At 35.0% G+C, this 25680-nt stretch overlaps 4 protein-coding genes and 1 long non-coding RNA gene across 10 annotated transcripts; 3 read left to right on the top strand and 2 right to left on the bottom strand.

Moving 5' to 3' along the window:
- Positions 1 to 2870: 2870 nt before the first annotated feature.
- Positions 2871 to 9699, bottom strand: LOC145571654 (uncharacterized). Of its 3 annotated transcripts, none has more exons than XR_014096605.1 (9): positions 8860 to 9699; positions 8243 to 8323; positions 7845 to 7929; positions 7461 to 7542; positions 7089 to 7254; positions 5929 to 5998; positions 5719 to 5756; positions 5549 to 5599; positions 2871 to 3473 (listed from the first exon to the last, which is right to left on the bottom strand). It is a non-coding gene; the product is annotated as an uncharacterized LOC145571654 (long non-coding RNA). The 3 variants fall into 3 exon arrangements; XR_014096607.1 differs by having other exon boundaries at positions 5929 to 5980; XR_014096606.1 differs by lacking the exon at positions 2871 to 3473 and adding an exon at positions 4549 to 4620.
- Positions 9700 to 11127: 1428 nt separating this feature from the next.
- LOC145571653 (eukaryotic translation initiation factor 3 subunit F-like) lies at positions 11128 to 15533 on the top strand. The gene is made up of 6 exons (XM_081630679.1): positions 11128 to 11447; positions 13602 to 13681; positions 14305 to 14534; positions 14665 to 14786; positions 14881 to 14994; positions 15213 to 15533. Exons 1-6 carry the CDS (start codon positions 11229 to 11231, stop codon positions 15300 to 15302), a joined length of 855 nt encoding a protein of 284 aa, XP_081486805.1. The 5' UTR covers positions 11128 to 11228; the 3' UTR covers positions 15303 to 15533.
- An 853-nt stretch (positions 15534 to 16386) lies between these two features.
- Positions 16387 to 17045, top strand: LOC145570078 (uncharacterized). The gene has a single exon (XM_081629072.1). The coding sequence runs from the start codon at positions 16549 to 16551 to the stop codon at positions 16855 to 16857; it is 309 nt and encodes a 102-aa protein (XP_081485198.1). The 5' UTR covers positions 16387 to 16548; the 3' UTR covers positions 16858 to 17045.
- Positions 17046 to 17663: 618 nt separating this feature from the next.
- Positions 17664 to 20467, bottom strand: LOC145570076 (josephin-like protein). Of its 3 annotated transcripts, XR_014096378.1 has the most exons (3): positions 20299 to 20467; positions 19313 to 20157; positions 17664 to 18302 (listed from the first exon to the last, which is right to left on the bottom strand). XR_014096378.1 is itself a non-coding variant. In XM_081629070.1 (2 exons), exons 1-2 carry the CDS (start codon positions 20383 to 20385, stop codon positions 19681 to 19683), a joined length of 564 nt encoding a protein of 187 aa, XP_081485196.1. In that variant the 5' UTR covers positions 20386 to 20467; the 3' UTR covers positions 19187 to 19680. The 3 variants fall into 3 exon arrangements, 2 of the variants coding, with proteins under 2 accessions (XP_081485196.1, XP_081485197.1); XM_081629070.1 differs by lacking the exon at positions 17664 to 18302 and having other exon boundaries at positions 19187 to 20157; XM_081629071.1 differs by lacking the exon at positions 17664 to 18302 and having other exon boundaries at positions 19187 to 20140; positions 20299 to 20431.
- A 1938-nt stretch (positions 20468 to 22405) lies between these two features.
- LOC145570075 (large ribosomal subunit protein uL4c-like) lies at positions 22406 to 25138 on the top strand. Of its 2 annotated transcripts, none has more exons than XM_081629069.1 (2): positions 22406 to 23370; positions 24836 to 25138. In XM_081629069.1, the coding sequence occupies exons 1-2, from the start codon at positions 22512 to 22514 to the stop codon at positions 24859 to 24861; spliced, it is 885 nt and encodes a 294-aa protein (XP_081485195.1). In that variant the 5' UTR covers positions 22406 to 22511; the 3' UTR covers positions 24862 to 25138. The 2 variants fall into 2 exon arrangements, with proteins under 2 accessions (XP_081485195.1, XP_081485194.1); XM_081629068.1 differs by having other exon boundaries at positions 24833 to 25138.
- The last annotated feature ends 542 nt before the right edge of the window (positions 25139 to 25680 follow it).

Below are 25680 nucleotides of genomic sequence, written 5' to 3'. Positions count from 1 at the left end.
TCAGTTCAATTCAATTCTTATCTTAATTTCCTTCTCTCATAAAATATTCAATTCAGTTCAGTTCAACTCCAATAAATTCAGTTCAGTTCAGCTCAGTTCAGTCAATTAGAACAGGCCCTTAGATTATTTACTGGCTCAATGGCACTATAGTCGGCTACATGCAACTAAACTATTAATGAAAATATCTTATTTTTCTTGGTTAGTTTACGCAAACCATAGTTTATACATATTTTGTCTGCTTTCCTGTCGTGTACCAATGACTACCAAGTAGCAGGTTCATACTAACACACTATAGTACTAATACAGTAATATTATACGAAGTACGTTGTATTTTATAATATATATTTATACGAAGTACGTTGTATTTTATAATATATATTTATATAATATACGTGAATCGATCGACTAAGTATAGTATCAATTATCATATGATATTAGTTGTTGGTGATACGGCTACTAATTATTGGATAATTTTTAATTAAAAATGTGAGAAATTATACCAGGTAGTTGGAGATGGTGTAACCATGCTAGGAAAGTAAGGTTGATAAAAAGCAAGGAAAAACTTTTGTTCTACAAAAGAAAAAATAGAAGGAAGAGAATGAATAAAAATGGTAATGGGTATTTTTGACCCATTTGAGAAATCAGTTGTTGAGAGTAGAAAAATGATAATTAAATGCAAGTAAGTTTGAAGTAACAAGTTATGCTTGCTATTTTTAATTAGAGGAATTGTCCCACCAAATAAAAGTTAGTAAGACCATATTATAAACTTATTGGCTTATTACTTATTAGCTGTTGGTATTTGTATTAATCTTGCTATTCATTCGTAAAGTCGTAAGCTTATTAATTATCAACTGAAGATCAACAGCTTCTTAGCTAACTTTGTACTCTTGGTATAACGCAACGCATTACATTACTAACAAAGTAGTATTTCTAGAATACTAGTTGTTGGCCCGCGCGCTACGCGCGCGGTCCCCCAATGTGATTTCGTCTCGTGATTAGTGTGTAATTAGTCGTATTTTATGTGTTAATGTATTTTAATTTTGCTAATGATCACTTTAGTTATAGTACATAATGATGCAAACATAGAGGCTAGAGTGGGCAACATCGGATGGCATGCTGAAGGCATATGAGCATGTTATTAAGGGGAATGATTGGCGAGATATTTAGCATTTTGTTATAACAGAAAGATTGTACGAAATGAGTTATTAATATAGTTTTAGCATTGTAATGGCTTTATCATCAACTAATCAAATCATTACAACTGTTCCCTAATATTTTCTTGAATACAGTCTTGTTTTTTTGGTGAACATCCTCGAGTATTCCTTTCTTTCTTTAATCATCAGGCTTGATCCTCATCACCTAAATTGCGCATAACTAATGCTTGAATTAAAACTGGAGTCGCGCAGTCCCCCAATTTGGTGATCTATCCTTGGTGATTAATGTGCAATTATGCGATGATATATGTGTAGATTATTTATAACGTTTTATTATTTGTAACAAGTTAGGTATAGATGTTGGCGTTGATCAAAGTTGAAATATGATAGAATAGATTGTGCTGCTAAGGAATTAATGTAATATATGGGTAAGTTGATTAAAATCATTGAAAAGTACAAATTACATCAATGTGAGCCAGTGAGTGTGTGATTAAAGGATTGGTAAATTAGGTGTTGTGAATGGGGAATTGGCAAACTGGATGATGCGATAAAGGAGATTAGATGATTAACAAACTGGGTGGTGCGATTAGGGCGATTGGAGGATTGGCAAATTGGGTGGTGCAATCAAGGTGATTGGAGGATGGGAAAACTGGGTGGAACGATCAAGGTGATTGGAGGATTGGCAAAATGGGTGGTGCGATCAAGGCAATTGGAGGTTTAAGTGGAGGATTGAAAAACTGGGTGGTGTGATCAAAGTGATGGAAGGATTGACAAACAGGGTGGTGCGATCAAGGCGATTGGAGGATTAGTAAAAGGGAAGTTGCTTGCATCAGTTTAATGTGTTAATACCAACCCTTACTCAAATTAAAATGAACATAGACAAGTGTGGTTAGACTCCTAATTTAAGTATATTGTATATAATACATATACTTATTGAGATTAAGAGAGGGAGGTCGGAAGAAAGATGGAGATAGAGAGAAGCTGAGAGAGACAGAGGGATCAATTACTTCATTCTTTTCTCCTAGACCCTCCCCCCCCCCCTCCCTTCTCAATCTAGCACAATATCTTTGTTAATAGTGCTTTTATATAATTCATGTTCACTATGAGATAATCAATCACAATGAGATAATCAATAAGTTTATTTCAAATAAATCCATCTCCTTCTAATCTCTCCTTTTAGCACTTATTTCAAATAAATCAATCAGTTCAGCTCAACTCAGCTCAGTTCAGCTAAATTCAGTAAATGTGAACATGCTTTACTCTTCTCCCAATCTCTGCTTTTAGCACTTATTTCAAATAAATCCATCTCCTTCTCCTTCTCCTTCTTGCCTTGAATCCTTTTTTTTTTTTTGGAAACCCCTTGAATCCTCTTTTAGATTGACATAATATTCTAACTGTACTATTTCATACTGCAAGATATCTTCAAAAAATGCTTTTGATACTTATTGCAAGCTAATAAATCAGTTGATGATGATGCTAAGTAAATAATTATCTTAGGATATTCATTAATTATAACATGAGTAGTTAGTTGAAATTTAAAAATGATTGATCACATAAAGTTTTTAACATGCTCCGATTAGCAAAATGTGACGGAAGTCATACTTGTTAACAATAATGAATTTATAAATTTTAGGTTGTACTTTTTCCCCCTCCCCCTCTAAATATATTGTGTATTCTTTTATCTTTTATTGTAACTTTTTACATGAATACACATTTTACATTACTTTTTTCCCATCCCTCTCTCAATATATTGTTGAATAACTGATACTTGAATCATTGCAAGTGTTTGGTAGGCTAACAGCCAGGTGAACTGGGAAGAGCACTCGACGAAGCAACCACACTCAACTCCATTATTAGAATTGTCAAATTAGGCTCCAAAAATCATTTGAAGTTCTTGCTTGAAACATCAATTAAGTAACAAATTTACCTGCTAAAAACTCTCATAACTTTAGAATATATGACAAATATTTCAATAACTATGTACTTCGTATTATGTTATTCAGCTCTTAAAAATTAGATTCATGATTTTGAGCCCAAAAAAAAAAAAGAAAAAAAAAACAGAATAAAAGCCTATATCAACACACAAATTTGAGTTTACACCATTTTTCAAGAACCCTACAAAAATACTATTCATAACAGAAAAAATAGGCATAACATACACATAAATGAATGTAAGAACTCGGAATCATGTTGGTGCTAACTCTTACAGCTTTGACTATCCAACCATTCCATTGCAATTCAGCCGTAAAATAAACACATATCTGCAATATTTTCATTTTCTTGAACATTCAACCCCACCATCAGCGCAAACACATAAATCTGCAAGAATTTGGAACTATAAGCACAACAAAGAACAAAAAAAAAACAATTCAAAAACTTTTTGATAGCATAATTTTGGTCTGTACATGAAGAGCTGGCAGGTCACTATTTTTGATAGCATATTTAACCAGATAAAGGTTTAATGGAAGGATACAAGAAGCAAAAATACATGGAATGGATCAACTTATTCTAGTATAGGGTGTGTGTGTGTGTGTTTTTTTTTTTTTTTGAAAAAATTTCTAGTATAGTTAGCTGAACCAAGAGTCTTAAGACTATATTAATTTAAACACCCAGACAAAACTCTATATAATTTCTGAAGTACAAGCTGCTGTAAAATTAGGGTCCTTAAATTTCTGAAGTACAAGCTGCTTTTGCCTCCCCCCCGTTAAATTACCCTAATTTTACATCTTGATATCCATAAAAATGACTTTCTTGAGAAGTAGTAGCTGTGGGCAGATTAAAAATCAGTGATGTAACTTAGATAGCAACTGCGTGATGCTGCCCCCCTACACATGACATGAATTCATCATCTGTATACCGACATGACTAAACTGAGTTTAATTTTACTTGTACTTTAGTAAGCTCAAATTTGTGCTTAATTCAATTAGGCTCCAAAAATCACATAAAATTCTTCACACTTTAAAATATTAATAAATCACTCGTACACTCTTTACAAACTTCATTAATATGATATAGAATATTGGAAGAGTAGATTGTGAAAACAATATAAGGTGATTAACAAAGACATCTTCACATATCACAACTCAAGCCACAGAGCACAAATTATGAAACAATCATCAAACAATACTATAGTACACAACACACAAACAATATAAGTATTAACCCAACTTATTTATGATAATCTTATATCCTTATCATTCAGAAAATATAGGTAATTCAATAATTAAGCTGGGACAGTCAAAAGGGTAAAGGATGTCATCAAACCATCATGAGATTTCAAAATCATCAGGATCCTGCTTCTATAAGAAGTGCAGACAGTACAAAACACACAAACAATATAAGTATTTGACATCAAAGTTGAGAATATAATCCTAAAACTTAAGTCTATCTCTACTTGCTTAGTTTTCCCTTGTTCTTGCAGCTTCCTATATCTTTCATGAGCCCTCTCTGTTTTTCCAATTCCTCCCTAAAAAATGAATACATATGATAGTCATATTATGAATAGTGTCGCCATCTTCACTCAAACTAACTCAAAATCATGCATCAGATATAACCAACTAATAACATCACTTTAAGTTGAGCAGATTTTCTTTCCAACCGATAAATCTAGGCTGGTTGCTGCAAAGTGTTACAAACATGCCAAGCTTCATACACAGGGTGGTATGTAATCCATATCCGACAGCCATCAGTCCAGTTCCTACTTTGTCCAGTATTATTGTAGCCACTCTCTGAAGATCTGTCTTTTGCAAGGAGGATCTTAATTCCTTCTAAGGATTTCTTCTGTTCACTCGAATTCTTTACAAAATGCACATCCTTCCTTTCTTTAGAACTACTGCTGATCAAAGTGCTTCAATTCTCGTCCTTAGAATTATCACCCCCCCCCCCTCATTCTCCCTCTCTCTCAGACTAAGTATGACCCTCCCCCTCTCTTCCCCCTCCCCCCTCTCTTTACCTCTCTCCTCCTTGCCCCTTTATATCTCTCAGCTTCTCTCTATCTTCCTCTTTGCTCAAACCTCACTTTCTTTGTTTTTCCTCCGACCCATCTCTTTCTTTATCACTCTCTCTCTCTCTCGGCCATGTTTTTTCTTTATTACTCTATATATTTCTCTTCTGACCTTTATATATATATATATATATATATATATATATATATATATATATATATATATGTATATATATATATATATATATATATATATATATATATATGTATATGTATATATATATATATATATATATATATATATATATATATATATATATATATATATATACACATTTCTCTCTCCTCCCTAGCCCTTTAAATCTTATTCAATCAATCACAAACAAGGATAGTACGCATACATTACAGAGTTAACTAAAAAAACACAGCAAATAAGGTCTGATAGACCAACCTTTAGCCACAACTCCAAGTCATGAGGATCAGGCACTGCAGTTTTGGGGATCTGCAGGGAATTGACAAACCAAAGATAAATAATCCTGCCATATCATGTCCTAATAATGTATTGAATTCGATATAAGAGAGTTTGAAAACATGAATGTATTTATTCAAATCATATCTTACCATTTCACTGATGGGTGCAAGCGTGTCGAGTCCCTTAGCTAGCAGCCAGAAGAAAATGTGAAACATAAAGTTAGAGCAGCATCTGAAAGTTTGTTACAGAATTTCATGACAGGAACCTTTTATGTTAATATAATTAATTTCCAATCTGATATTTGATAGAAATAGAAGTTGATGTTATAATTAGTTAATGTTAAAAAATGAGTACATTACATTGATAGTAGCTTGGAGTTCCTTTGCTGTCATATCAAGTCCAAGAGCATAACTTGAAAAGTCAAGATCACTGCAATTAGCTTTCTTTCCAAATTAAGAACAATTGTAGTTTTAGATCATTAGGATACTAAAGAAGGATTCTAATTCAAAAGGATGTTGAAAAAGTTTTAAGTGGACTACTTTCACTCTTCCTACGAATTACTCGTATGCTCTTAAATAGTATGTGTATGATGTCACATGTTTCTCGTACCCCTTCCCCAAAAGACAATTATACATGAAAACATACGTAGTACAAGAGATAGTCACGGTATTATGGAGTATGAAATTTCAATTACATTCATAATAACGAACTAAATCAATTGTGATCTAGGAGTATTATTTCGAGTTAGAAAAAATTCAGAGTATTCACCATACAATATTGAGCTTGTCATCAAATCTCATTGCTAATTGCTTTGTGACAGACTTTTTAATAGTGATTCTATATTACTTATTATTGTACATTTAATTTAAAGCTCCAAATGTGTCAAAAAAAAAAAAAAAAAAAATTGAAAGCTCCAAAACAGTGCAAGTAATTTTCTTTAGTCAATTCTCCCACATTTATACTCCTATGGATTAAAAATGGGTTTTGGGCTGCCAATTAACCTGATGGGCCTGAGCACAGTGGTCAGTCCAAAACTCCAAAAAGACCCCAGTCATTTCATGACTTACCAAAATTCATTTTATAAAATTAGATTTAGATCCCAATCAAATGAATCAATTAACATTGATTATTAAACCAGAAATGAAAATTGCATTTTCATTTTGTCAAATGGCTAACAACTATTATCGTTAACTATAATTAAACATTGGTAAAAACTTTTATAGAAATAATAAGTTTTTTTTTTTAATATTATGAAAATTTGTGTTAATATAATGAAAATTTGTGTTAATATCTATTTGAGTCATAATCACTGTTTAAATAAAATAATAAAAAAAAAACTACAGTTAAGTTAATATATAAATCGTGCAAAAAGTCAATGCGTGTCAATTATTCTAAAATAGATAATGGTATAGCAGGTTGCGTTCATTTTCACCATATTTCTCAATGATTAAACTTCAATCAAATGCGGCCTATTATATATAAAGAGAGTAAAAGAGTAAGAAGGCGAAGAGAGACAAACCTCCAACGCAATCCAAGGCCTGAGATCCAGAAACATCGCGAGCTTTCTTGCCAATAACAACAGCAAGCTCAGCTTCATACCAAACTTGCTGCATTGAAGCTGGGATTTCAATGGTTCCTCCATTTTCCAAGTATGATGATGTTGGCTTCAAGAACAACACTGGTTCCTATTCACCCAATAACACAACAAACAAATCAATCCCCCATCACAAAATTATAGTCACGTACTCACGTTACATAACCTTGTTAACATGTCCGGAGACAGTTGTCACATAGATTTACTAAAGGCTAAAATCACAAATATATCAAACTGTGGTTGATTTTATTGTTATACCCTTGCTAAAAAGAACAAAATTCAGAATAATATGCTTACTTGCACTCTGTTATAAGCAGGTCAATAGCTTTGTCCCTTTGTTTCTTGTTTCTGAGCAGATCCTTTGGCACTGCTTCAAGGACTACTCTTCGTAAAATTTACACATCAATAGTCAAAGTTCATTCAAGAAAACAGATCATCCTATTAACTTAGACAATCCAAAAAGAATAAATAAGTGGGGAGAGAATCTACTCACAAAGACAAAGGCAAATAGTATACATGTATATTTCAGTTTCATTATAGTTGCTATAGGCACTTAATTATTAATCCTGATACAAAAAAGTATGCTGGGCGGAAAAGATGAAGTGACATGCAGAAAGAAATTTGAATGCATGACTCTGCAATATGAAATTTTCATCCAAGTACAATAAGCTGGCCTGTTACCTGAGCATTTCCTCTCAATCTAAGCTCAGACATCCATCCTGTATCAGCATTGTGTCTTCCCTCGAGAACTAACTTTGTCCCTTGACTGACCACATGTAAAATAACTTTTTTTTAAAAAAGGTTCAAATACTTACAAAATCATTGTCAACAAGAAGACTCCAAAAAAAAAAAAAAAAAAAAAAAAAAAAAAAAAAAAAATCCTCTCTTTTCCTTTCTCTTCATCTCTTACACACGCAAAAGAGGAAAAAAATGCAGATAAAAACATATAAATTAATTTGTATTGCACCCAAGGAAATCAAAGTATTTAGAAGAGGAAATAATATAAGAGCACAGCAATTGTCATCTATTGAGTATAAGAGCTAGCTTGCAAATTGCAAAATGTGTTCACCAGAGCATACCTCTTAAGATCGTACCATACAGGAGATAGATGTGTAAACTTGTGGCAGAACCTTTTAGCTAGATCATAACCAGCCGAGTCCCTGCACCGTTTGATTAGGTTGCAACTATTAGTGTTGGAAACTGGTTTAGCAAAAACAAAAATTTTGAGAAAGGCTTGATAGAAACCTAAAAGGAAACACACCAATAAGAAATCAAGGCTAACTCAATCAACAATAATAAGGTTTATCATCTAATTGCAAAGTTTGAACTTTAGTTGAGTATAAAAAAAGCTTGAACTTTAGTCCTACATTTGTTAAATAGGTGCTAAATTTGTTGCTTAGACATGTTCCAAACCCCATTCTCCGGAGCATATAGCGTTCTCCCAGAGGTCAGCACTAATCACACCAAAGCTAATATGAAAAACAAGTACTTAAGTTCACGTCTCTTTAGCTCATTGAGCTACCTTTCGGATTAAGCTCGTCTAAATTTTTTTAAAAAAATAAAGAGCCATAACTAACCCAATAATGCAAATAATCCCAAGGTATAATTGAATTACTTGAAAACATTACATATCAATGCAAAAAAACGGCGGTAACTATTGAATAAAACAAATTTAAGATTAGCAAAATGGGGTTACCTGCAGTTGAAACACAGATCAGCAATTTCACCAGATTTCAATTCCCAGCCTTTGCCTTTCTTTCATCAGACTGTAGAATTTGCCCCACAAGACGTGTTCATGCAAATTCTTGACCCCATTAAATTTCAAAAACCCAAAAAAAGCTAGCAAAACTCCACTCCAATTAATCTGCAATATTAAAGATTAAAACTTTAGATTAATAACAAAACGGTGTCGATTTAAGGAAAACAACGATCAATTATCCGAACGCATTTTCAAACAAAAAATACCAAAATTAAAAAAATAAAATAAAATAAAAAAAACACATCACAATTACAAACTTTAGACCCCAAAAACTTTCACAAAAATCCCAAACAGCCCTCTCACACGTCACAATATCTCCCCTGCAACAACATCAGCCCACAAACCTCACCGATCGCGCACCACCATTAATTCTCCACCTACGCCCAACAACAGCCACAAGCAGCCCATCAACCACCATCACCAACACTACAACAGCCACTGCGCATCTCCCCTACTACACAATCGCACACCCCCGCATTTCCCCTGCTACACAACCACATAAACTACTACTACTGCTACTCCTCGCCACTTCACGGTAACATTCTAACCGCAACCAACACAATCTAATGCCAAACAACAGCGGCATCAAGCAACCACCATTCGGCACCTCAAAAGTCTAATTTTATCAACAAAACCCACCTGATTATGAATAAAACCCATCAAAACAAACAGAACTTAAAACCCAAAAAGAATATGAAATTACCTCAGTAATCGAATTTGAGAAAATTACTCCATAAGATCAACCAAAATAAATTGAACATGTACCCTAGATTTTCGAATTGATATTAGATGATTATTAAATTGATAAAAGATCTTACCTCAAGGAGCTGCTGTAATGGAGAAGAGATAAAATACAGAGTACTCTTCGAGCCCTCATTTGAAGCTCGGAGTAAGCTTCAATGGAGGAAAAGGAAAAAGAAAAACGAAAGGGAAAAACTTGATTTAGCTAACCAAAGAGGATGAATGCCACGCGTCAGCTCATTCAGAACAGCATGAATATCAAAGCGAAAAGACCAAAATAGCCCTGTCAATCAGGGAAGGGTGCTAAGGGCAGGGGAGGGCATAAAAGTCAATTCTCTGTTCATAAGGAACAGTAAATTAGGAATAGTAAGGGTGGTTGGGGCTTTTATAAGGGTTATAGAATAGTGTTCACAAGGCAATCATATCATCTGCTTATGTACGTGTAGAACCGTGTTTAATCTGTTTAGTGTTTACCCCCTTCTTCCCTACTTGGAGAGCTGGATCGGAGTATGTAAAATTGCTAATCGTGTCATTCTTAGCTTTAACTTTGTTGCATCAATCGATTCCGGATAGAAGGTATAACAATCTATAAAAGGTATAACTACACAAAGTCAAACCTCATTTTATACGGAGTATTGATTGAAACCTAAAAGTTGATGATCATACCTCATAAATTAAACATACGTTAAAATTCTACGGAATAAAAATTTCAACACCTTTTTACTAAACCTACCCTAGGTTAAAATTCAAAAGATTCCTTGAACTAACAACTTAAATGATTTATGAAGCACCTAGTTATCAATTGTAAGGGTTTACTTTTGCTTGAAATAACATAGCTTCCCTAATCTTATTGTACCTTCTGCGGTATTGGCACCCAACAATATCTACCCATTGAAGAATAATTAAATTAGGGATAGATTAATATTAAAGATCAGGTGATAAAGGTATTATCGATTAGAGACAATTACAATATAGCACGCACTTACCTTGTTTGATCAACCTATCACACTATTAATGGTTGTAAACAACACTTACAAATATATTCAAAAAAAAAAAAAAAAGCTTTTGCACCCAAAACCTAAAATTAAATTGGTTACATAAAGCTTTTTATTTACCAATTGTTACAACTAGGTTAAAATCCCTTGTAATACACGGTTGTTAAATGTTTTGACAATAATATTACAAAATATAAAGTATATAAAAAAATGTTCAAAAATATTTCATTTGAGTATATATGGAACATGATTGCCAAATTGAAAAGAAAATAATTTGATAAATTTTGTTCCTAAAAAAAAAGTTTGATAAGTTTTTGTTGTACAGGTAGAAAAAAAAATTTGTTAAGTTTGATAAAATTGTTACTTGGGCCTTTAGACGAAATAGCAAAACTCTAAGCCCAATAAATCATACGAGTACAATAAAAAAACAATCCAAGTAAATTATACTATCACCCCTCATCAATTTATTTATTATTATTTCCCACAAAACGCAACACCTCTTTCTCTCTCTTTCCGGCGCAAATTCTCTCTCCTCTCAAAAACCAAACCCTAATTCGTTCATCTTCAACAATGGCGCCGGGCGAGAAAACGGTGCTCCAATTCGGAGGTTCGACGTCTTTGAATGTGAAGGTTCATCCTTTGGTGATCTTCAATGTCTGTGATTGCTATGTCCGACGACCCGACCAAGCTGAACGGGTCATCGGAACTCTTCTCGGATCTCTTTTACCCGACGGCACTGTTGATGTTCGTAATTCTTACGCTGTTCCTCACAATGAATTTTCCGATCAGGTATTTCCTTTTTAGATTGTCAAATTTCGTATTTTGTTTGTTTTAGATTGTGGAATTCACACTATTTGTTGAATGTTTGGATTAGTTTGTTCAATCTGGAAATGTAAATAGTGTTAATTTCAACAAATTGGATGCAATTGTTTGATTTGCGTTGTTTAGGTTTTTCGAAGAAATTGTTTCTCTAAGATTAAATAGGATTAGATATTATCAATAAGTTGTTAAGTTCTGTGCGTTAAGTGAGTGTAATTGTCTCAACCTTTCGTAATTAAAGATATAGTATGATTTTGCTATAAGTTGTTAACTATATTTGGCTGAGTACCTCTATTACTTAAACTTAGTGGACTAGTGGAGTTATCTTTGTGAATTTAGCCAAACCAACATTATTTTAAGAAAGGTGACGGAATCTTCTGTCTTTTCAAAGGTTAGTGAATTTGAACTGGAATTTGATTTTTAGACGGAACGGAACGGTCAGATTTTTGGCGAGTATAAGTGCTGGTAGTAGACATGATTGTGTGGGTTATGGTGGACTGATTGGTGGAGTTTCGGATATGTTAATGTCGTTGTTGAGGAGTTCTTATTTCTTGTGAATTCTTTTAAATTTCCAACTGTAGATTGACTTTGATAACACCACCCTAAGGAAGATTAGCAATTTTTGTGTTGATTGTGATAATAGTTAGTAAATTCTAAAATTCCCCCTTGTTAAGTAAATAAGAGGTCGTCAATGGATGCAAAAAGACACAACTTTTAAGTCTTATGTTCAGGGAATTGCTTGTTTGTTTTAAAGAGAATAGGAGCCACAGGAAAGCTAGAATGCCAGTTTTTTTGTTACTCTTGTATCATTGTATACACTATACATGCTTCTATCTTTGCACACTGAGAACTCCTTTGCAGTTGAAAGTGGATGGATATATTTCTCAAGTAAATAGTTTTCTTCTGAGTTTTATGATGTCAATTCTTGAAGAAGCTGAGCACTTGAATATATTATGTTTGTCTCGAGACTTCTTATGGTGTATTGAGAAGGAGGAGTTACTTTATGCACTTGTTGCTACATATTAGCATAAATAAAGAATGCCAAGAAAGACTTCTATTGTTTTTGCTAGTCTTCATTTTGATTTAATCTGTGCTCTTGTGTATGTTTAATATACACCACACTAAATCGATGTTACTTTATGTACAGCAAAGAAATCATAAGCAACCATTCTTGTTGAACCTTGTCATGTTGAGTGTTGAATAGTATGAAGTGGATCTTGGTTGTGTATCTTTACTTTTTTCTAATGTGGAATTGGATTTTTGAAATCTGACATCTAGCAATGCTTAATACCAATGTGGATATGATTGACTTGTTTATTATGTGCTCAAGTATGGTTTATCTCTTAAGCTTCTCAGTTTATTGGGACAGTTGTTTAGACATGCACTGATTTTCTTTTAACATCACCCTGATTCCAGGCATTGTCAGAGGTCTACTGTCAATCCTATGGTAGACCGTTGAATGTCCTGGGAAAGAAATTTATGTGTCCTTCATTGTCCAGTAATATACATTTTTATTACTCGGATTACATTTGGACTCTACATGCATCTTTGGTTTGAATTTCTGGTGAACAACTCATAGGTATTAACTCTTTTGTTGTTTGATGTAGTTATAATCCATGTCACTACTTTTTGGCATGGTAGTACTTATTGGATCATGGTATTGTCTGAAGATCTTTTTAGGTGGTTGTACTTGTTGGATCATATGGTAGGCTGTTGAATGTCCTATGGTATTGATTTATTTTGTAATAGTATCTGACTATGTGGTGTTTGAAATTTGATATTGCTATATTTGATGTCATAGTGGAGAGTTCAGACATAGGTGTCTACTATCAATCTTATGGTAGATCGTTGAACTTTAGTAAAAAAAAAAAAGTAACTTGATGTGCCCATATTGCATAGTGATCAGCAATTTCATCACCCGGTACATTTGGACTCTTCTTCTTTCTTTGATGTGCTATGGTTTGAAATCTAGTGAACAGCTTTTGTTCTTCTGTTCTTCACTGTTCTGTATAATCGAATTTTTTTAATGTGTGTTGTCTTACCACTACTACCAATATTTTAGTGTTGGTTTTTGTCTTATAACAGCACCCTGTAGGAATTAACCTACTTTTTATTTCCTTGCAGGTTGCATTAGACATTGAGTACCACCACAATATGTTGACATCCCATCAAAAAGTGAACCCAAAGGAAGTCATTGTTGGATGGTATAGTCTAAGTCTTTGTAGCTTATATTATCTTTGAACCTTCCAGTAGCTTAATTTGTCATGCCATACTTCTGGAGCATCAGTTACCTAAGAGAATTACCATCTGCTATCAAAGTGCCCAATTGGCATTCTATTTTTTGCTTGGGATAGCCTGATTAAAATTGCTGCTATTGTCTCAAATTATACCTTGATTCAATCTAATTAAGGAATTGCTTGATCCATTAATGGCTAGAGATACTAACTAATTGTAATTATATTGTGTCAGGCACTATGTAGTGTCTAACAGGATTTCCTGTTTGCAGTTTTCATGTATTGCGGTTAGACTGTCTGTTCCCTCTAGTTTTGACAAATTGGTACATTTTAGTTTTGCTTAAAAACATTGGTCTACTTTCTTCCATATTCTTAATACTGTTGCAGTGGTGCTTCATACACTCTAAAATCATGTTTTGGGAATTTTTGAATTGTATTTAATTTGGAGTTCTTAAAACATTGATATGATTTGGCAAAAAATTTAGTGAATTTTATTTTCTAGGTTTTGATGATTACATCCAAGGCTGTAGCTAATGCATGCTTTATTACCATGGTGTCATTGTTGTTTAAACTCCCCATTTTGTGTGCCACAGGTATTCAACCGGATTTGGTGTTACTGGAGGTTCTGCTTTGATCCATGAATTTTACTCTAGAGAGGTTGCAAACCCTGTCCATTTAACAGTGGATACTACATTCAGAAATGGAGAGGCAACAATAAAAGCCTTTGTTTCTGTTAGTTTGTCTCTTGGAGACCAGCCGCTTGCTGCTCAATTTCAGGAAATTCCTGCAGAGCTTCGGATGTCAGAAGCTGAGAGGGTTGGATGTAAGCACAAGCATTTTATACATTTTTTTGTCAAAAATAATTAAACCACCTAATCAACAATGCTAATTTGTATTTACTTGTTATATATTCTAGTTTATTGGAAATTGATTGGCTTTATTGCTGTTGGCAGATGAACTTTTGAAATCAACCGTGGCAGACAAAATTCCAAATGATTTGGAAGGCATGGAAAGTACTCTGGAGAGGTTGCTGGCTTTAATTGATGAAACTTATAAATATGTGGATGATGTTGTGGTGAGAACTCAATTGATGGAGCACTCTTCTTTCGACTATTATTTGGCCCCTTTTTTCCCCTTTAATGAGCTATGTATTTATTATGTATTTCCAGGAGAGTCGTGTTGCCCCTGACAACAAAATTGGGCGGTTCCTTGCAGAGGCAGTATCTTCGCTCCCGAAGTTATCACCTTCCGCTTTTGATAAGCTTGTGAATGACAGCCTACAGGTATATTAATTCTTTCTCAATTCAACACTTCAAAAAATCGTTTCTTCTTTTTATCTAGTTGATTTCAAAAGCTTATAGGCATAGAATGAGCTTGACTGGAAATATGAGGGAATGACCTCTTTTAATTTTGTCTTTTTTGTCGAATTCCTTTTTATTTTATTTTATTTTTAATCTGGTGTTGGTGATAATCTGACTACATGTTTCTTTTGTGTGAACAGGACCAACTTTTGTTAGTATATTTGTCTAGCATCACTCGGACACAGCTGAGTTTAGCAGAGAAGTTGAACACTGCCGCTCAGATTTTGTAATTCTAATTCAAGCAGTTTTACGCATCCAGCTTTGATTCTGCGCCCTGGAATTTAGAGAAGAGTGTGTATTTGATTGATAATCTTCTGGTACTCCTGAGAATAGCCTTTGATAATTTTGTTGTTGCTGAGATATTGTAGCCCGAAAATTTTGACCACTGGATAATGTATTCTCAAGCTTATACAATGCTTTTGATTCTTTCAGTGCTATTATTTGACTGCAGTTTAGGTTTATATCATCCTTCGTACTTTTTTTTCTTTTAGCTATTTGTGTATGACCTCAATTGGCTTTGCTTAGCTGTTATCTCAAAAAATACTGGTAAATGATACTGTCAGACAACTTGAAGATGTATAGACAAATAGAAGCCTCAGAAGCTATGCATAATGGCAATTTTGTGCATTTTACTGTTAAAAAAGGGTGATCTATGGCTTCTTTATCAGAACGACAAATGCTGTTATTACATGACAATCATTTATCATAATAGGTTGGATTATGAAAACTTCTTAGGTGATCTATGGTTTCAGTTCTTCCTCAACTTGTATAGTGATATAGTCATATAGGTGAACTGTATAATTGTGGCACTACGTGTTTTCAGTGATACTTTGAATGACTGTAATGGTATGCCATGGAGGCCCGGAGGAGATGGTTGCGAGTATTGCGATCGTGGTTGAGAATGGCAATGCTCCTAAGGACTCTTGATCCTTGCGCTTGAATTACATGCAAAATTATAAACATACTGGTTACTATTACCGAACTTAAAATGGTACATAATTTTTTTTTCTTTGAACACAATAAATGGTATGTACTCCGTAATTCATTAAAGGTAAATACAGAGTATTTTCAATCTGAAGATTATGGTATACAACAAATTGAGGTGACTAAAAACTTTTGAGCAGAAATTTGTAATATTGATAAGAGGATGGGCCAAAAGCAGCCACGTGTCAAGCACAAGACCATACTCAAGTAAGATGATTTATCATAATTCTCTTGGGAAATTTCACAAATAAAATCCAGGAAAAATAAAATAAAATTAAAGATAAGATTTATAAGACCTTATGGAAAACCCGTGGTGGAAACACTCCTATAACAAATTCCAAATTAAAGAAAAAATCAAAGGCCTGAAAATTTCAGACCCTCCAAGTTGCATATATTATTCAAAGCCTTTGCCACAATAAAACTGTTGGTCTAAGAGCATTTCTTCCCTTAAACCTCCATCACTTAACCCATTTACAACCCAAGAAGAAGATAATGGCATCATTGCCCTCCATATTCGGAGCAGCCGCCAGCGCGAGAGTAGTCAGAGTGTCAGCAGCCAAAGGCGCGGTAGAAACCAAGGAAGAAAAGAGCTTTGTGGACTGGCTTCTAGGCAAAGTAACAAAGGAAGATCAATTCTATGAGACTGACCCAATTCTTCAGAAGGTTGAGGAGAAATCGGGTGGCACCACTAATGGAAGGAAGGGCACGGTTTCAATGAAGGGCACGGTATCAGTGCAGAGCAAGAAGAAGACTGATGGTAATGGAGGTGTCTTTGGTGGTCTATTTGCCAAGAAGGACTAGTTGATCATACATCACACTCTTCACTTTTCAGTTTCCTGCAGTGTTTTATTAGTATATTATTGGATGATTTGAGTTCTGTTAATGTTTTAATCCCATTGTTATCATTCAATCTTCAATTACTACCCTTGGATATGCTTTAGAATACACTCGAAACGTATATATATCTGCCCTCTATTGTTTCTTTATCACATTACTCTTCATTATTTGCATTTGTCGTGCTCATTCTTGTAAAAGATGGTCTAAATTCATACTGCTAAGCTTCCAAGGTGATCCAGCCCCAAAGGGTCACTTTCCGAGGCATTGGATAGCTTGTCCAATCTCGGTGGCATGCTTTGGTTTTCTATAATCTATGAACAATGGTGATATAAATCACCCATCCCAGGGAACTAGGGAAGTGGGAAGGAGTTCCTCTGTAAGATGGAGTTGTTTTAGTTTACGCAACTATTTTACATAGACTGGCATTATGGATAATTTCAAACTACATACAAAGATCAATAACCATTAATCTTTTCTAATGAAGAATTTGTAACTGTTAATAAAGGATGATTTCGTGAATCAGACTGCCTTTCTAAGGGGCTGAGAGACGCATCACAGTTTTACAGCAAGACACACAATTGATTGGCCATGATTTTGCATGAAATACCTAACTGATTGTCCATGATTAACACAGAATGAGACTGCTTAGTGTGATAAGTGTCAACTATTCTTGCTTCAAATCAATGAATTTTACGAATAAAGTATCAAAAAAAAAAAAAAATGGTTCACAGAGAAATCTGAAACCTGGTGTGCATAATTTGGGAGAGAGCTCAGAGAAGTGATTAATAAAATTTCAAAAGTCCCAAACATAACAATAATTCAGGCATAAATTGTGGTTACAGGAAAATTTCAGATGCAACAAAATAAGAGGGTGTGGGGGATGAAGAAAGGCAGAACAATGGCTCCGTGAAAGTCGGGGAGTGAAAAGGGGGGAGGGAGGGCTGAATAGCTTACTGATGAAACCATTTCCAGAACTTTGGATATCTGCATAATTTTGGAACCATTTCTTCTCAACTGCAACCAGCAATCAGCATCATGTTTTTTAACTAGATACTACAGCTCCGATCAATATTTTTTGACGGGGGAGATGGAGAACATGACTTAATATAATCGATGCAATCATCAATAGCTTCTCTTGAATGAGCTTCTATCACATCTATTGATTTTGTGCACCCTAGAGTTGATTTCTTAGACGAACAGGTTTTTTTATCGGTAACAATTCTTAAGGTATTTCTGATGCCTGTACCAAAACACTTCAAGAACTGCAAAGGTGAAAATGCATTCTTGATATTCTTCGAAAAGGATGCCCCATGACCAGAAACACTCTTACTTGAGTTCTGCCTCTTAATTATAAGATCATTGCCTACTTGTCTGGTAAAAGTTTGTGTTTGAGTATCACCTCTTGACATCTGAACAGAGCAACAGTTCTTAGAGAGAAACAGAGACAGAGGATGAAGTTTTAGACAGTGGATGGGTAAAGTCAATAAAGCTCTCTGAAATTTTTAAGGAAATATTTATAATTCAAAGTATAAAAGTTTATTGATACATTATTGATATTACCTGGCAGCTAATCAAAGGAGCAAATAATCACCAAAATGTAAGCATTAATGGAAAAAATATCTTCAAACAGATATGTTTCCTAAAATGAATAACTAAAGTTTGCAACAAATCACCTTTTTCTCCTAGTTTAAGTAAAGGAGAAGGGAGCAATATGACAAGTCCAAGCCACTCAAGTTCCTTTGACAGTCCTCTATATCTCACTATAGTCACCCATCCACATACAAGTCACTCGTAAAAGTTACCTACGTTCTCACCGAACACATATATCATGCAAGACTTATAAAAACGAGATGCAATAACGCAGATTTCCTTGAGAATGTATTTTCTCATTGTAAAAAGAAAAAACCATGTATAGAACAACCTTCCACTCAACGTTACAGGAACACAAGGTTGAACCTTTGTTGTGTTTAGGCTGTCTAGAAATCCTTTAATTTGTAAAGTCGTATAAAAGAAACAAAAGCAGCCCACTCTTTAAATCACGGTGATATAATGAATAATGATAATTGATAAATTCCTCTTTATATTATGCTATGAGGAAAATGAATGAACAAAACCTCAAAAATAATTTTCACACAACCAAAAGGCAGATTGCTGGCATAATTCAGCCAGGCAAACATAAAGTATATAGACTTAAGCTATAAATGAACTCAGAGCAGAAGCTTTTTTGCACAATCATGAAATCTTATACTTTTCACCATTCACACTTGAACAAAATATGCTAAAAGAATTCCTGTAAGAAAACACATGTACCCATAAACTATATACTCATGTAAAACTATACAATAACTTGTATTTGTGTTCTTTATGCAGCAATGTAGTACATCAATGGACAGTGAAGAAAGGAGAACAAAGCACTAACCAGCACGGCACAAATAGAGCTGTACCACTGCAGAGAAAATCTCTCATAATAGAAGCTAGAAGTATGACGATCATGATAGTCTTCAGCATCCCGCCTTCCAGACTATCACCTACTTTGACAGAGCTCAAAACCATGAATCTTGTCATCAGACATTTCATTCACCAACTAGGAAAAAAAAAATCACAACATATGAGCATCATCCATTCTTTACCTCCTTCCTTAATCCCCTTGAAACAACAGACCTCATGTATCACATAACAGCCGAAGCATCCACCTTCGTTCCAAGAATCCCAAAGATCTCGAAGCTGACTTCATCAATTGACCATGTATTCGACAACATTGATTTGAACAAAACAATCGCCACGCATTCAATCCTGTTGTTTACCATTCATAACAAGTAGAATTTCACCACCAGCAAGAATAACATTATTCAAGAACACTCTAACTTCATCGACATCCCCGAAAGCGATAGGAGCCTTAAGATCACTATCCAAATTATACCAAACCCCATTAATCTTTCTCAAACTAACCCAATGCCTATTCTTCCAAAGGCCACCATACCTTTTCACAGGAATATTCAACACAATCCCCATTAACCCATTATCTTCAGACCCATCAAGAGCAGCAATTGAACCGGCCCCATTTCGCCGATCATGCCACACTATGTTCTTCCCTCTTCTTTCAATGGCAGCAATCAAAACATTTACATCATAATTCCCAGTAAACAAATTATGGTGAGGCTTAAAAACAACAGAAATAGGGTTCCATTTTACTGGGGTAGGATCATCCAAATTGAGTTCTTCAGCAATTCCATCCAAATCTGTTCGGCTAAATGCATCTTTCTCCTAAATTAATTCAAACCCCTAAATCAATTCAGCAAGATTGAACTTCAAAGATACATCTAATTTTCATTTTTTAAGAAAAAATAATTTATTGTTTTGGAATAAACTACTGTGCCAAATTAAGAAAGGGGGAAAGTGGTTTACCTGAAAGAGATTGTTGAGGGCATGAAGGAGGCAAAACTGCAATCTTTGACGTTCATGGTAAATTCCCGACTTGATTTGCTCTTCCATAACGAACCCAGAACTTTAAATTTCCATAGAAATGATCAGATTTGAACGCTTAGAATAAAATTACAAGCAATTTGGCGAAAAATACAAGTTAATCCTTTATCATTGACCAAAAAAAATTGTTGATATAGTGGGTAGTAGACCTGGCAATCCTAATCAGACCCGATGATCCAATCCGAATAACGCGATCCATGACCCGAAAACAGTGACCTAAAATTGACCTAAAACCCGAATCAATCCGACCCGACCCGTACCCGACCCGAAGTAAAATTGACCTGACCTTGACCCGAAACCCGAAATGACCCGATCCGAAGTTGACCCGAGACCCGAACTGACCTGAGACCCGAAGTTGATCCGACCCAAAGTGACATGACCTTTAACTTGAATTAATTGACCCAAATAGACTCAAAACCCAAAATTATCTTATACCTTAAATGACTAGAATCTATTTAAGCTAAAGACTTGACCTGAGCAAACCAACGCGAAATAGAAAAAACCGCAATCAAATTGACTTAATTTTTTTTTTATTAATTTGTAATGTGTAACAGTGTAAGTAATTTACATATTTTGAACATTACTTTTCTCGATTTCTTCAGCCTTTTATCTCTATAAGTTATTAAAATTTCGTGAAAAGATTGAAATTTAACGACTATTCTGCGGAGTTTGTCCATAAGATTAAAAAATTAACTAATAAAGCTCGAAATAAAAGTCACAATTCTCACAAGTCTAAAAAAAAAAAAAAATAGTACAGTAATAATGCGTACATAACATAATGTTCAATACCAAATGAAATTACAAAATATTATATAGTCAAACAATTACTACATTTCATGACAAAAGTAGCCTTAATAAATATAGTGAGTTTCTCATCAAAAAATAAATAAATATATATACATAGCTGAATTTAGCCCAATGCATCGGCCCAAATGTGACCCGACCCGAATTTGACCTGACCCGAAGTTGACCCGAAAATTGGATCCGAAGATTGACCCGACCCAAAATGTTGACCCGATACCCGATCCAACCCGATTATCAGTCAAGGAGAAACCTGAAATGACCCGACCCGAACTTGACTTGATAACTTTTTGACCCGAACTTGACCCGACCCAAATAACCCATTTGCCAGGTCTAGTGGGCAGTGGCAAAGACGTAAATAAGTGTAATTTTTTTTACATTGTTCACAGCCGACTTTGTATCAAAACTGCTACTGTTCGTGTTCGTTTTTTTTTTTTTTTAATTGTGTTTTCTATTTTTTTTAAAAAAAACAAACAAATACGGGGTAACAGAAAACTAGTAAAAAGTTTCTTTAAAAAAAAAGAAAATTAGTAAAAAGTGTTTTTACTTTTTTTATTGTAAGTTTTCAAAATTATCATGTTTTCAATATTTTTTACTAATTTCTTATTCATTATATGACTAATGACTTACATTATAATTATAAAAGGGAAATTTTGACAATTACCACCTACTATTCTTTTCATTTTAGCAATTATCACCTACTATTATTTTTTTTGAAAATTACCACCACCATAATTAATAGAAGGAAATTTTGAATTTGTTACTCGACGAGTTGTGGCTGATGCAGCTCATCGGAACCGGGTTAAGTACGAAGCTCGTTGTAAGGCGAATGGATATGGTTTCATTCCCTTCTCCTTTTCTTCTCTTGGGGAATTAGAGAAGGAGGTTGTTGCATTGCTGAAACAGGTTCAAAGGTTCTCGACGACACAAGATATTGGGGCTCGTGCAGTAGCTCATATCGTCACTAGAGTAGGCTTTGTTATAGCTTGAGGAGTGGGAGCCCAGATTGTATCTCGGCTTCCACTAATTTATTATAGGTTGTATGACTTTTGTTTTTGAGTTATAATAATAATAATAATAATTTTTATTTGATGTGAACTTATTTTTTCTGATCTGATCAGAAGTTATTATTTCAGAAATAAGTAAAAATAAGGTGAACTAACAAGCCTTATAGTAGTTTACTTTATTTATTTTTTTTCTTTGGTAATAAATCACTAGTTGTCTAGTACGCTACTACGCTGTAAGCCTACTCCATCTCTTTCTACTCTCTGTCCAACGGATAAGCATAACCACCATTTCTCATCCCCTCAATAAACCTCACTCTTCCTTCAACAATGGCGACTTCAACGTCATCCTCTCTTTCTCTCTCCTTCTTCTCTTCCTCCCTTTTCTCCACTAAATCCCACCATTTTTCTTCCAAACCCATTCTCAAACTCCCCTCCTTTTCCCCTTCCCAAACCCCACTTTCTCTCTCCATCAAATCCGAACTCACCCCTCTTCCAATCCTCAATTTCTCCGGCGAAAAAGTCGGCGAAACGTTTCTCAACCTCAAAACCGCCCCATCCGAAACGGCCCGTGCCGTCGTTCACCGCGGCCTCATCACCCAACTCCAGAACAAACGCCGTGGGACTGCCTCTACTCTCACACGTGCGGAAGTTCGTGGTGGTGGTCGGAAACCCTACCCACAAAAGAAAACGGGTCGGGCCCGACGTGGGTCACAGAGGTCTCCTCTCAGGCCCGGTGGTGGGGTTGTTTTTGGGCCGAAGCCCAGAGATTGGTCCATTAAGATGAACAAGAAGGAGAAGAGGCTTGCGCTTTCGACCGCCATTGCTAGTGCTGCTGAGAACTCGATTGTTGTGGAAGAATTTGCGGAGAATTTTGGGAAGCCTAAAACCAAGGATTTTATTGCGGCAATGCAGAGGTGGGGGCTTGACCCAGCTGAGAAATCGATGTTCTTTTTGACGGAATTAGAAGAAAATGTGGAGAAATCTGGGAGGAATATTAGGACTTTAAAGTTATTGACTCCAAGAAGTTTGAATTTATTTGACGTTTTGAATGCTGAGAAGCTGGTTTTTACTCAAGGGGCTGTGGATTATTTGAATCAAATGTATGGGGTTGATTCTGTGGATGATGAAGACGAAGACGACGAGGATGAGGAAGAGGAAGGAGAAGATGTTGGTGATGGTGAGGAAGGTAATGATAATTTATAATCTAGTGCTTTGTTTTTTCTTTTGTTTTTTTTTTTTTTAGTTTTGATGCAACATGATTTGTGGATAAAGTGGCAATTGGTAGTATAAATTACCCTATAATTTAATTACATTGATGTTATTATGTGGCAATCCATGTTGAATTGGTATGGTAGAATGGCTTATGTTTGAAATTAAAGAGAAATTGGTGAAATATGTATGACTCAATTTTGAAACTAAAGAGTGATTAGTAGTATATTTTGCAGTTGCATCATCCATTGGTTGTGTTGTCTGTTTGATTATGGTATGAGCTTGCTGGTTAATGTATTCGGAAACTTGATGTGTATTAGTGTAATGGAATTATCGAATTACTTACAGTAGAAGGATCAGTAGGAAGATCATGGAGAGAAGGAAGATATAGGAGGTTTTATTTTGACATGATCGTGCTGATCATGTTGTAATTGTACGTGTGTTATTCTTGTATGGAGGAGATTTTGCGAAACTGTGGGTGTGTTTAATGAGACGATGATTAGTATTCAAAGATTGTATCATGCATTTGATGGTGTGAGCTTGGTATTTCAAAGTCGATTTTTAAGAGAGGAGGAAGGGGTGGGTTTGGGAGGCGGGGGGATTCACTCCACGTGTTCACACGAATTGGAGCAGTGTCTTGATACGGTGGTGTGTTTGTTCGAATAAATGTCGCTGAGTTTAAGTACAAGAATGATTAGTGCTCTTATACGCCCTAGTGAGCCTTGGCTTCTCATGGCTATTAGTAGTTAGCAACATTTTTACATTAGTCAGCTAAACCTTAGTTTCCCTATCTGAATTTGAAATACTTAATTGCTTGTTTAAGGGCCATCGATTGTTCTGCCTGATGGATCATGGTTCTAATTATTAATAAGCTCCCTTGATGGCTTCCCTGATACAGGCTTCTGACAAGATCATATTCTGTATGCACATATTAAGCGAATTTCTGTAATTATAAAAGTGGATTTAGTTCAGTATTGGAATTTTTTTCTTCTGTAAAAGTTTTAGAGAGCCTCCCTATTCTTTTTAGTATTGGTGCAACTTAAGGATTTAGGATCAAGATACTATGAGCTTGCCTACATTGTTAGATTCCATCAGCCCCAAGAAGCCTAAGATTATAAGTGAGGGCATTACAAATTGAACCAGTGGGGGATGATGGTTGTCTTGCGAGTTCTATGTCATTTGAGCTATATACTTCTTGAGGGTTGAGAGAAAATCCTCATGAAGTGGGTTCATTCTTAAGAGATGGAACAGGCACTTTACGTTGTTTTTTCTGTCTATTGCCTTTGATGTTCACTGATATGTAATATCATTGTGCTTAAGATTCACTTAAATCACTGGTCTCCCCTGTGGAGGACACTTTACTTTAATATTTTAGTGTCTGTCTATTTGAGACTGAGTAAGGAGTAATTTTCTTACCTTGTTTTATTTTGGTGTTGTAGCAGATGGCACTCCTGAAGCTGCCGAGTAAACAGGCAAACTGAGATTTTAGCTAAGAGGAATGTTAATCGTAGGGAGATCAGCAGACCCTGACTTAATACATGCTGCAAGTGCAAAGATTTTGGTACATGTGTTGTATTTGATGAGTTTTTAAATGAAATATTTATTCATTGTATTCAATGGTCATTTTGTAATGGAGATATATGTTTTTCTTGTTCATATCCACGTGTAGTAACTAGTAAGAGTTCCATTTGTTGTATACAATGTTCCTCTATATAAAATGCAGGGAAAATTTAGTTTTGCTTGTCCATGAGACCATGACTGATGAATAGCAAGACCTTCATTCAACATCAGGTTCAATCTTATCGAGTACCCAGATTCTGATTAGCGATGGAATCAGAATTCAGAAGATTAGCCATTGTAGGAAAGTGAAAGTCGAATATCAGGATTTGGCATCAGTGTGGCCGAACCATTTTACTGGTGCACAGGGAGTATTTTTTTTTTATTAATATTATTATCTATCATTTTGAGATTTTGAGGAGATTATATGAGGAGTGCTGATCAAAAGCCTTGGCGCTTCTGATAGAGTGACATTAGACGATTATTCTTTCAGCATATCAACACTGATTCTTCCTTGGTTTAAGCCATGGCCTATGATCACATTGACCAGACTTCTTAGCTCAGGTGGTTAGTTGGGCGGTAGAGGATGATTAACTTCAAGTCTTCAATGCTTACATAAATGACACTGTAAGAGGCCGCTGCTAACAGACACCAGTCGAGTGTGTAAATATTATATTGGTGGGTAAAAGGTTAGCTCTAATTACTGGTCAAGAACAATTGCTGGAGGTCA

Source organism: Chenopodium album, chromosome 12 (assembly GCF_948465745.1).
Source record: "Chenopodium album chromosome 12, dcCheAlbu1.1, whole genome shotgun sequence".
NCBI lineage: Eukaryota > Viridiplantae > Streptophyta > Magnoliopsida > Caryophyllales > Amaranthaceae > Chenopodium > Chenopodium album.
Note: the sequence above shows the minus strand (reverse complement) of the source record. Positions and strands in the feature narration are given on the sequence as shown.

What these genes read in the sequence shown, in the direction of transcription:
- LOC145570076 (XM_081629070.1), bottom strand. Translation starts at nt 20,385, where the DNA reads ATGGAAGAGCAAATCAAGTCGGGAATTTACCATGAACGTCAAAGATTG. An exon ending in CCCTCAACAATCTCTTTCAG is followed by an intron (nt 20,158 to 20,298) that starts GTAAACCACTTT and finishes GAATTAATTTAG; the next exon opens with GAGAAAGATGCATTTAGCCG.
- LOC145571653 (XM_081630679.1), top strand. Translation starts at nt 11,229, where the DNA reads ATGGCGCCGGGCGAGAAAACGGTGCTCCAATTCGGAGGTTCGACGTCT. An exon ending in AAGGAAGTCATTGTTGGATG is followed by an intron (nt 13,682 to 14,304) that starts GTATAGTCTAAG and finishes TGTGTGCCACAG; the next exon opens with GTATTCAACCGGATTTGGTG. An exon ending in AGAAGCTGAGAGGGTTGGAT is followed by an intron (nt 14,535 to 14,664) that starts GTAAGCACAAGC and finishes TGCTGTTGGCAG; the next exon opens with ATGAACTTTTGAAATCAACC.
- LOC145570078 (XM_081629072.1), top strand. Translation starts at nt 16,549, where the DNA reads ATGGCATCATTGCCCTCCATATTCGGAGCAGCCGCCAGCGCGAGAGTA.
- LOC145570075 (XM_081629068.1), top strand. Translation starts at nt 22,512, where the DNA reads ATGGCGACTTCAACGTCATCCTCTCTTTCTCTCTCCTTCTTCTCTTCC. An exon ending in TGTTGGTGATGGTGAGGAAG is followed by an intron (nt 23,371 to 24,832) that starts GTAATGATAATT and finishes TTGGTGTTGTAG; the next exon opens with CAGATGGCACTCCTGAAGCT.